The sequence below is a fragment of the Anolis carolinensis genome, unplaced genomic scaffold, assembly GCF_035594765.1.
Source record: "Anolis carolinensis isolate JA03-04 unplaced genomic scaffold, rAnoCar3.1.pri scaffold_13, whole genome shotgun sequence".
Taxonomy (NCBI): domain Eukaryota; kingdom Metazoa; phylum Chordata; class Lepidosauria; order Squamata; family Dactyloidae; genus Anolis; species Anolis carolinensis.
Window position 1 is genome coordinate 1,842,226 of NW_026943824.1, and position 12,067 is coordinate 1,854,292.

The 12,067-nt window shown below is 45.0% G+C and overlaps 1 protein-coding gene across 2 annotated transcripts in view; it reads left to right on the top strand.

The window, feature by feature from the left end:
- The window catches only part of radil (Rap associating with DIL domain), a 60,658-nt gene extending 48,671 nt beyond the window's left edge, over window positions 1-11,987 (top strand). For both annotated transcript variants that reach the window (XM_062964572.1, XM_062964573.1), the window contains 5 exons: window positions 143-333; window positions 3,625-4,039; window positions 5,946-6,085; window positions 7,562-7,701; window positions 9,177-11,987. In XM_062964572.1, coding sequence (XP_062820642.1) covers window positions 143-333; window positions 3,625-4,039; window positions 5,946-6,085; window positions 7,562-7,701; window positions 9,177-9,285 — 995 coding nt within the window. In that variant the 3' untranslated portion in view covers window positions 9,286-11,987. The remainder of the gene's footprint in view (window positions 1-142; window positions 334-3,624; window positions 4,040-5,945; window positions 6,086-7,561; window positions 7,702-9,176) is intronic.
- The last annotated feature ends 80 nt before the right edge of the window (window positions 11,988-12,067 follow it).

Consider the following 12,067-nt stretch of genomic DNA (forward strand, 5'->3'; position numbering starts at 1 on the left):
TTTGCTCCTTCTCCTCTACTAAACGAATTGAGTGAAATCTACTATGGTATGTTGAGCACAGTTTGCAAGAGTTTGAAGTCATAATCTGGGACTGACTTTCCAATCTTCCAGAAAAGCTTTTCAAGGCAAGTTCTTCTTTCAGATGACATCCTGGAGTCCTTTGACAACCACCCTCCCATCATGCTGCCCAGCGGAGGGTTCAAGGTGGACCTGGAGGTGGACAACCTGGACGACAATATTTACCGGCACCTCCTCTACATCCGCCACTTCCTGTGGAGCCTGCGCAGCAAAAGCCCCCACCCCAGGGACTCCCCAGAAGCAGAGGCACCAAAGGTAATATTGGGTTGCCCTTCATCAATCTCACCCGTCCTGAACCACACACATCCCACCCCCAATTGCTCTATGACCAAACTCCCAAATGACCAAACTCCCAACCTGTATATGTAAGGAAAGTGCTAGAATTTGGGGCGGAGGTGTAGGAGGCAATATCTAAGAATGCAAAGGCAAAAGCAAATAGTCAACTACTATCTGTGCCTGGCCACGCGTTGCTGTGGCATTGTCCGGTGGTGTTGGTGAGAAATTGTTCAGGTAGTGGTGGTATTCCTTCTACCATGCAGGAGGACACAATCCAAGCACTCCTGACAGATGGCCATCCAGCCTCTACATAATGATGATGATGATGATGATGATAGAAGCATAGAATCCAAAAGTTTGCAGAGACCCCTAAGGGCCATCCAGCCCAACCCTTTCTACTATGCAGCAGGACACAATCCAAGCATTCACAACACATGGACAACGTATAAATACTATACAATACCACACAGGGACATAGACCCCCTCTACCCTCACCACTTTCACAGAACACAAACAACCAAATGCATACTAAACATAAAGACAACCATACAACAGACATTCAATACCACCACTACCTCAACAAGTTGTCACCAACATCACCAGACAACGCCACAGCAGCACGTGGCCGGGCACAGCTAGTAAGATTATAAATGGGTAATATAGCTGTGTGGAAGGGCCTTGAGTCTACATTGCCATATAATCTAGTTAAAATCAGATAATCTGTATCTTATAGGCAGTGTGGAAGAGGCCTGAGGCCTAACTATGCCTGTCCCTTGGGCTGAATAGGTTGCTAGGAGACCAAGTGGGCGAAGCTTAGCCCTCTAACTGGCAGCAATTGGATAAAAACAATTATTCCTTTCCCTCTAATTAGGACTTTATTTTTCTTTTCTTTTTGCTGTATCAATCTAGAGCCGTGGATGATGGGTTGTGTTGTCAAATTTTGAGGTTGGGGGGCCTGTAGTTTTGTTGTTTCGTCCGGTGCCCTGATGCCATCACTCTTTTATATATATAGATATAGATTATTGAAAACGACTCTCCCTGCATGCAGTGGTTCAAGTGCTTGAGCTCAGTGAACCAACCGGATGCAGATGCAAACCCAGCCTGAAATGGAGAAGCAGTTATAAATAATTCAAAACCACTGCACGGTTTTTATACACTTGTTGCCGTCGCTTGAGCTCTTCTTGTATTGATATGTCCTTAGCAGGAAAGAATGATATTGTGCACCCTCCACTGTCCCATATAGTTTGGGGTGGGGAAATAGCTGGGATCCATAAAAAACCATTACCAGGAAAGTGGACTTGCTCGTCTGCTATACGGTAAGGTTTCCATCTATGTCCCTGTTCTGTCTTCCAGGATTCTCTTTAATTCCTCTCCCTGTTTTGGTTTTTTTGATGCCAACATATGGTAACTCTCTCTTATGGTGGGCACAAGTATGAAGTCAGTCCCAACTCTTGGTTTTTTGATACCAACATGAAGCCAGTCCCAACTCTGGGTTTTTTGATACCAACATGAAGCCAGTCCCAACTCTCATGCCAGGAAGAAAACCTCTCAAGAGATTTCCAAGCTCCCATCATCAGACTTGATCTCTCTCCTCTCGCCAGAGCTTTAAATAGGCACCCGCTGTTTCCAAACGCAGGCGCAAAATGTGCCCACTGTAGACACACCTTCAGAGGGTTTGGCACGCAGCAAAGTGGGCTCCAACTTGCTATATTCAAAACCCAAAAGCAGGAAGATGTTAGCTTTCCTTTCGCCTAATTTCGCTCTCCCTGGCATTGTCAAAAAGGCTCCCTGGCCCAAAGAGAAGATAAGGGATTAGTCCTGTCCTAATCCCTTCACCTCGCGGGCTGCAAAGGAGAGCTGCTGGCAATCTCCTTAGCGGGGGTTAAGATGGCAAGAGGAGGCCAGATCGGTCGGATGTGTTTCAGCACAAGGATGGGGAGCATTGGAGTGCAACTCCCAGCATCTCTTGCCATTGGCTACGGAGACTAGGAAGAGATTCGTAAGGGGGAAAATACATTTGTACACAGCAATCTCCTAGCAATGTTTATTATCCTGCTCACAACCCAAAGTTTGGGGTTTACAACACTAAAGGTAAAGGTTTCCCCTGACGTTAAGTCCAGTCGTGACTCTGGGGGTTGGTGCTCATCTCCATTTCTAAGCCGAAGAGCCGGCGTTGTCCGTAGACATCTCCAGGTCATGTGGCCGGCATGACTGCATGGAGCGCCGTTACAACACTAGATTCTGCCTAATTAGATGTTACACCATTGCACTGACATTGTGTAAACTAAACAGGCATACATGGGCTAGAGATGTTCATACATCTCATAGATTCCAATGCTCTCCTCCTAAAAACCTCATGATCATAATCAGAGGCCAAATCTGATTGTCTTCCAAAAGTAAAGTCTTAGTGATGGGTCCGTGACTGTAGAGTCCTATTCTGGATCTTCATGGTCTATCACAATGAGCATGTTGATTTCCAGATAGAAGGTGGCCCCAACAAGGGTTTTTTTGATGTGTTTTGGCACATTTCTCCCTTTCTCCCTCCATTTGTTCCTCTTCACAATCCACAGCACTCTTGGTCACACCTGCTCCAGTTCCAATGTTTGTGGGCCAGGGCTTCCCAGTCCTCAATGTTAATTTTTAAGGTTAGCTTTAAGCCTATCTTTCAGTCTCTTTTGCTGTCCGCCAACACACTGTTTTCTGTTCTTAAGCTGAGAGTAAAGTACTGTATATACTCGAGTATAAGCCTAGTTTTTCATCCCCTTTTTAGGGCCAAAAAAGCTCCCCTCGGCTTATACTCGAGTGAGGGTCCTGGCTGGCTTCTATTCAGGTCGGCTTATACTTGAGTATATAGGTATTCAGAGTTGGACGGTCTTATTTTATTAAAGTCTTATTATTAAATTAGTTTTATATAAATATTCAAAAACATTTAACCTACTGATGCCTCAAATAATGCAATTTTATTAATATCTATTTTATTTTTGAATTTGACCCCTAGCTACTGCATTTCCCACCCTCGTCTTATACTCAAGTCAATAAGTTTTCCCAGTTTTTGTGGTAAAATTAGGTGCCTCGGCTTATCTTCGGGTTGGCTTAAACTCAGTATATACGGTAACTGCTTTGGGAGACAGCGACTGGGCAAAACCTCCCCAGCCCAGCATTGCCATTTCCAAGTTGCTAGAGATCAGGGATCCAAGTAATGATGCAGCCAGCCTTCTCCATGTAGGAATAATGAGAATGTGACCCTTCTCTTTATGCCTTTCTTTAAAGACGGAAGCAATCAGCTGCCAAACCAGCCCCCAAGTGGACTCCAAAACGACAACCACCGGCTTGTCCGTGGTTCCAAGCTCCTTTGGTCGGGTCAACCGCAGGCGACCCGTCAGCTATGCAGAACCAAGGACGGAAGCTGTCCACAACGCCAACGGCTCCGCTCGGGATTACGATGCCTGCGAGATGCCACTTCCAGAGGCCTTACAGCAGCTCCGCTTGGAAGGGTCTCAAGGCAAGAACGGCGTCAAGTCCGTCACGGGGCCACCCGTCCCCTCGTGCTTGCTGACCCCGCCAAACACACCTCTCACCTTGGACTCCACAAGTCTCGAAGTTGCTCCAGAGACCAACCTGGGGAAAAGTGTGACGGACCCTCGAAGGAACGGCTTCAGTGGTTCCAAGACAACCACTTCTGAAGGTAAGAAGGGCCTTAATTGGAATGAGCACTGGGCTGGGCATTGAAAACTTTGAGTAAGATCTCAATAAGTTCAGCTTCTGGTGAGTGGATTGGCTAAGGTACCGAGGTTGGTGGTTCTTCTGGTTGGGCACGAAGGCACTGCCAAGAGGAACCGGAGAAAAAGTAGAGTGGTCATATGGCTCTACTCCACAAATCCAGACTTTGATTATCCCAAACTAAGAGTGTTTCCACATTATACAACCCTCACCATGTGAATTGACTGATACATTAAGAAGACGACATTAAGGGAAACCTATCATGAAGTGTTCATGCCAAGACTGTTCCTCTGAGGCTGAGAAAGTGTGACTTAACTAGTGGACTTCATGTCCCAGCACGTAATTTTAAAATCCTGGTCTTCAGAGTCATCGTCCAAAATTTGGAATTTGGAAAAGATGCATCTATGGGAACTATTTTCATTTTGGCTTAGTAGCAATATTAAAACAGGAGATGGGATGAAATCCACTGATGAAATTATTCATTTGTTTCCAGTGGGCGTCTGAATGCCAGGACATCCAGTAGCTTGGAGCTGTGCGTGGGTGGGCACCCATTTTGACACAACACTCTTATTTAAAATGGCCTAGAAGTTACTTGGGCAGTTTTCCCCTCCTCCAGCTTTTTTGCCTCATTGGGCGGACCCGCACTTTCCAGCCCTCGAATGGCCAGTCTGTGGAGATGCGTCCCCGGCCAAAGGAGTTGCTGACCAAAGCTCTTCAGGTTGCCAAGAATCTCTCCCGGCCTTCAAGGCTGCAGCTGCAAAATGTTCCCATTTTCTTCTCTTGCCATTTCTTGTGAGTCACTCGGCGGGAGCAGCTGGAGGAGAGGGTTTGCCAAGTTCCTTTGGAGAGACATGAATCCAGACTTCTCAGAGGAGAGCTTGGTGCTCGGTGGCACTTGATGCTTCTCCAAGTGTCCCTTTGATGCCTCCCCTCCGCATGGAGGAGCTTGGGAGGATATTTAATTGTCCTCTTTCCCTGATTTTTCATGTCCAGATTTTTAAGGAGCAAAAGTGGGAGGAAATCTATTGCTAGACTACAAGTCCCGGGATCCCAAACTTTGGGGAACTGAGGTCCAAAACACCCAGAAGACTACTGGCCAAAGGAATTATCCATTGTGTTGTTGAAGGCTTTCATGGCCAGAATCACTGGATTGCTGCGATCTTTCTTTCAGGAGAAAATGCTTCTGGAACATGGTCATACAGCCCAGAAAACTCACAGCAACCCAGAAGTACCTATCAATGGTTAGCACCATAGTGACATGTATATGTGTAAGTTGTACTATGCACGTTGAGACATAGCAGAATTATTATTATTATTATTTACAGCATTTATAATCCGCCCTTCTCACCCCGAAGGGGATTCAGGGCGGATCACATGACACATATAGGCAAACATTCAATGCCTTTTAACATAGAACAAAGACAAGACAAACATAGGCTCCGAGCGGGCCTCGAACTTATGACCTCCTGGTCAGAGTGATTCATTGCAGTTAATTGTAGCTGGCCTGCTCTCCCGCCTGCGCCACAGCCCGGGCCTAGAATGGACTGTATGAGGCTACAGCAAAATGCATTTTGATGTTGTGCCTTCCACAATGGCACCCAGTCATTGACGTGTGGTGGTGTTGCTATTTTGCTCGCCATATTGCATAGTGTCAGCATACTTCATGTCCCTATGTTTATATTTATGCTATGCAGGGGGAATATTGGATGGCAGCCATCAGGTGATGTAGTTATGCATATGTTATTGGGGAATTGAATTAAATAGTTATGTGCTACAACCTCTACAGAGTCCATCTTTGCTGGTCCACAAGTACTGCTAGAAGATGAAATGTCTGTACGGCTTACGAGCCTTTCTTTCTGGGTTTCTCCCAGGTTCTTCACCAACACCTTATGACTTCCCAACTCCGGCTTCTTCGAGTCGCAGCTCAGCCACAGACGACTTCTGCTACGTCTTTGTGGTGGAACTGGAAAAGGGACCCATCGGCTTGGGGATGGGGCTGATCGATGGTCTGGTAGGTGGTGGCCCCAGAAACAAGACTCGGTGGGCTAAGATCTTTTCCTGTAGACTTGTTGAGTTGCCATTATTTTGCCAGTTGGGAGAAGATGAAACTATAGCTTTTCCATTTTGGTGTAGGACATCATTCCCACCGCTTGGTTATGGGATAATGGAAATTGTAGTCTGGAAGATACCAGTAATACAATCATGCTCAGCCTGTGGGGAGCAAAAGCATACGATTACATTGGTGCTACCTACCTGTGGTCACCTGCCCTACCTGCATATTGAAATACAGCATTTATTCATTACCTTTTGTGTCCTCCATTCTTTCAACGTACACTCCCAGTTGCCGGTTTGCCTTTGGAGTGCATTGAAGACTAGTGGTGTATTGTGTTTATTCATCAACATAACAAGTGTAGATCAGGCAGGTAATTCTAGTCTAATGGAGTGGCGCCTCTTGCCCCAAAGCAGAAATACATGTTTGCATCTGCCCAAGGCTATTTATCGCTCGGCCCTTTGCTTTGATCACATTTTTTACTCTGCACAACAAACAACGCAGTGAGGGATGTTCGTCTTTCAGCCATCTCAAAGGAGAGACAAGTGCCAAAGAAATGTGATCTGGGTCCATGGAGCTCTTCGCCTTCTCCCTTTTCATAACAGATGAGCTCACCATCCAGGGTGAAGCTTCTCTCTGCAGAAGTAGTGGGAGAAATCCTGTTTGCTCAAACCTATCATCTGTTTAAGTAATTCAGAACCAGCTTGTATTGAATTCAGCCCATGTTCGCCTTCTCATTTCCTTGTGTTAAGATACAGCTGGGCAACTGTTGACCATTGAGTTTTTGGGTTCCACCTTCCATGATCAAATGGTGGCCTATCAGATGCCATTGGACTCTCATCCTCACCTTTGGCTATACAACTAGGGATGGTGGAAATCTTTTCTCTCCAGTGAGGTCTGGTGTTCTATCCGAGCGAGTGGGAACGATGGGAACTGAACTCCAGTACATCTGGGGAAACATGATGTTGGGAAAGATCACTATAAAAATGATAAGAGTTTTCCAATAAGGCTCTTGGGTTCAAATTATAAGATATCCCACTTAAACCTTAGGAAGAACAGTTTTTATTGTAAGTGCTGTATTGACAGCAGAACATATTGCCTCTCCGGGTGGCGAAATCTCCCTCTTTGGAGGCCAAGCAGGGATGGGATGGATACCAATCAGGAGTCATTCCATATTCCTGGCAGGGGATTCAATTAGATAGCTTTGCAGTCTCGTCCATGATTCAGCATAATTGCCATTTACAGCCGCCAACCCCTTAATCCTTGGCCCTAGCCATAGGCTAGGAGGCTAGTATGAATTGGGAGTCATTCCTTTTGGCCACAAACCCTGCACCAAAGTCCTCTGCAGACTCAGAAGTCCTCCTCCTCCCGCAAAGTCTCTTTGCGAGGCCTCCGTTCTGCTTCTCATTCTGCTCTTCTCTCTCGGCTTCTCTCCAGCACACCCCCCTGAACTCTCCCGGGATCTACATCCGGACTCTGATCCAGGACAGCCCTGCAGCCGCCGACGGCAGGCTCTCCATCGGGGACCGGATCCTGGCTGTCAATGGCACAAGCCTCATTGGTTCTGACTACCAGAGGTAGGAAAAAAGGGAATGGCTATGGATGGTGCATAACTGCAGAATCAAGCAGGGACATGTGTTGCAATTCAAGTGGCTCAGTCCGTTTTTGTGACTTCCTGCTCTGCCTTTGATGTCAGATGGCTTTCTTTTAACTCTCAGACTGTATATTTTTCATTCCTGTTGCTTGTCCTGAAACTGTTCTGATTTTTAGATTGGCATTTTCAGGGTCTTATCTACATAGGGGCCTCTGGCGACACAGTGTGTTAAAGCGCTAAGCTGCTGAACTTGCGGACTGAAAGGTCCCAGGTTCAAATCCCAGGAGCGGAATGAGCTCCCGCTGTTAGCCCCAGCTCCTGCCAACCTAGCAGTTCGAAAACATGCAAATGTGAGTAGATCAATAAGTACAGCTCCGGCGGGAAGGTAACGGCGCTCCATGCAGTCATGCTGGCCACATGACCTTGGAGATGTCTATGGACAATGCTGGCTCTTCAGCTTAGAAATTGAGATGAGCACCAACCCCCAGAGTCAGACATGACTGGACTTAACCTCAGGGGAAAACCTTTACCTTTTATCTACATTGTACAGGTTTGGAACCCCTTTTTCTGAAATGCTTGGGATCAGAAGTGTTTCAAATTTGGGAATACAGTAGAGTCTCACTTATCCAACATAAACGGGCCGGTAGAAGCTTGGATAAGCGAATATGTTGGATAATAAAGAGAGATTAAGGAAAAGCCTATTAAACATCAAATTAAGTTATGATTTTACAAATGAAGCACCAAAACATCATGTTTTGCAACAAATTTGACAGAAAAAGTAGTTCAATACACAGTAATGCTATGTAGTAATTACTGTATTTACAAATTTAGCACCAAAATATCACGATGTATTGAAAACATTGACTACAAAAATGCGTTGGATAATCCAGAACGTTGGATAAGCGAGTGTTGAATAAGTGAGACTCTACTGCATATACATAATTGGGATGTCTTGGAGGTGGGGCCCAAGTGTGAGCCCAAAAGTCACTGATGTTTCATGTACACCTTATGTACACGGAACCCTCGGTGGCACAATGGGTTAAACCCTTGTTCCAGCAGGATTGCTAATCGACAGGAGAGTGGGTGAGCTCCGTCGGTCAGCTCCAGCTCCCCATGCGGAGACATGAGAGAAGCCTCCCACAAGGATCAACATCTGGATGTCCCCTGGGCAACATCCTTGCAGACGGTCGATTCTCTCACACCAGAAACTACTTTTTCAAGTCGCTCCTGACACGAAAAAAAAATTATGCACGTCATTTTATCCAGTATTTTAAAATGATGTTGAAGCAAAGTTTATATACAGAGACTATTTGAAAGCAAGAGTCACAATTTTGGATGGTTTCGGATTTCTGAATGAAGGAGGCTCAACTTGCATGACAAAACTGTGTAAAAGAAAGAGAGAACTCAAAGTAGATAAAAATTTCTGGGCTCTTTCTCCCCCTTCCTCTTTTTCTCCAGTGCGGTAGACCTTATCCGATCCGGTGGAAAGAAGCTGCGGTTCCTGGTGGCCAAGTCTGACCTGGAGATAGCCAAGAAGATCAGCTTTGGATCTTCTCCGACTCCGTAGAAATCGCCCCACATTCACCGGCCATCCACGGACACTGCATCAAGGACAATGAAGGTGGCGGGTGGCACAGACAGATGACAGGCCTGGAACATCTGGATCCCGTCCAGGGTTTGGATGACAGACGGTTGTGTCCTGAGGTGAGAACATTCCCCAGAAGACGATGCAAACAAAGCCGTATTTAGGACAAATATCCTCTTCTAGCAGCCGTTCATGACCGCACAAGGTTTGAAAAATGCAGTATCTGACTCTTTCTTCCTCCAAGGAGTAAGTCACCGCAGTTACAGAGCAGTTACAGTAAGTCCGAGTGTCACTTATCTGACTCTGTGTTGATTCCTAGGACATTCCTCCAAATGGTGGGCTGTTCTTGTCTTGATTTCCTCGCAACATTAAAACTTGTCCCCAATTTGTTGGGAGCTCAGGAAGCTGTTAAAACATGTCACTACAAAGGGATGTTCCAGGTCGGTAAACTGGGAGGGAAAGGATTTAGCTCTTCTTCTGTTCCTGTATTTTCCTCTGATATTTTCATCTCAATTTAAAGGTCCTCTTTGGTTATACCTAGTTGGCTCCGTAGGGTGCAAAAAAATCATGGAAATCAGGCTGTTCTGTTTTGCATCCGACAGATCAGAATTGCATCCAGGCGACACAAAATTGAAGTTTTATGAACGACTCCCCTATTTCAAAATTCTGTCTAAACTGCTGCATAAAAGACGGATATTTTTTTTAGTACCAATAATAATAATAAACTTTATTTATACGGACTACCATATTTCTCAGAAAATAAGCCCTAGCATGATTTTGCAGGATGCTCATCACCTGAGTCCCTTCGGGTGAGAAGGGCAGGATAGAAATGATGATGGAAATAAATATAAGCCCTATCCCAAAAAGTGAGCCTCAGTTAAGTTTTTCAGCCAGATGGATGTGTTCGCAATTTATAATTGCAAACTATCTCAAGAATAATTGAAATGCCTATAGAAGACATGTTTTGCCAGACGATAAATGAAACCAGATATAGAGGTTGGACTGTATATATATATATATATATATATATATATATATCAAAAATACAACTCTGCGTTCTGGAAGATTAGCGGCTGTCTTGTGACAAGACTTGGGCTCTGTGGATTTCACAGAGGGCTTATCGCAAGGCGGACTGACCACATCCACCGCCCGAAGTGCCTGTCGCTGGTTCACAGGCAGGTGATGACACTAAACTATGCCCAGCCTCGGAAACCAAACATTCTTCCTCCCTCAAACATCAGATGGTTTGAATTGCTGAGGTCCGGGAGCCAAAAGAACGCTCAGTTCTTCCAGCTTGCTGCTGCCAACAGCAACAGCCTTAAGAGCACAACATCCGCTCGAGAGAGGCAACAGTGCCCCGGAGTGGCTTCTGGCTCTCACTGCAACCCAAGCATGTTGCAGATTCACTTTGCAAGGCCAGCATGGTATTGGCGTGAACGTTGGACCACAACTCTTGAGACCAGGACTTGAATCTCTACTTTGATATGGAAACCGACAGGATGAACTTTGCTTAAATCACACGTTATAGGGTCACCATGATTCAGAAATGACTTGGAAGATATGCAACAGCCTATTATCAGATGGGATTTACATACATTTGGGCTTGGTATTGCCACATTCCTCCCCAAGTGTTGATTTGATTTTTGCATAGCCAACTACGTATGACAAAAGATGGTCTTTGAGTTGACATGACCTGGTGCAATCTCCATTACATGATGTGGTATGCAATGGGGGAACAGATAGTTGTCCTACTAGCAGGGACACTTCTCAACAAAAATAACGTCCTATATGGTTTTCCAACCCCATCGTAACTCCTTCAGCTACTGGGCTGCTATGCCTATGCCAGTGTAGTTATGCCACCCATTACAGTTAACACACTTTGTGAAATGACTCCCTGTTCTCTAAAGTCTCTATGAAAACTATCAGGGTTTGGAAAAGCTACTTTTTGAGAGGCTGCAGCCTCCAGGATAGTCCTCCAGGTTTTGTTAGACCACCATTCCCATCACCCAAGCCTGATCTAACCCCTTTGTAAAAAACAAACAAAACAAAACAACTACCACGATCTTTCTCTTGTGGCAACTCTATGAAGGACTTCTGTATATAACCTGTTTCCAAGGATCGATTTTATGCACAAAGTCTCTGCTAAGGTCCCTTTCATTCATGGAAAGAGGATAGAAAATAATAATTTGTAAAAACCTGTTCCAATGACTTGCCCATGAATGGGAGAGGCTACCTTTTTTCTAAACAAATAACTGAGATCGACCAAAAACTGGCCAGTTTTCAACTTATTTCTTTTCGCAGAAATGAGCATTCTTTGGCTAGTTTTACTGAAGGGAATGGACTTGTTTGCCCTCAGGAATTTGGAGGACAAAAAGGCCTCCCAGTTGCTTGGTTTGTTAATATGGTGCATCTTTTTTTCTAAAAAAAAGTGTATATACTTATAATATTGCAGACTAATGTTATAAAGAGCAAGGCCAAGGGTATGCGGCATGCGTGTTCAGAATGCTACCCTCTGTGTTAAAGGACAAACTGGATACAATAAACTTAGCAGTTGGTGTGACAACAGGAATCTGTGTTGTGTCCGACCCTGAAGTTCTGAATGTTGTGTATTTTTTACAACTGCTTTGCAACTCCCACATGATCTTGCTAAGTTTTCCTTGGAATAAACCATAGTGGTTTCCAAACTTTTTCTCTTTAGAGATCCTTTTCTATATGGGCCAATTTCTTGAGAAACTGACATATACAGAGATCTGAAGAATTACTT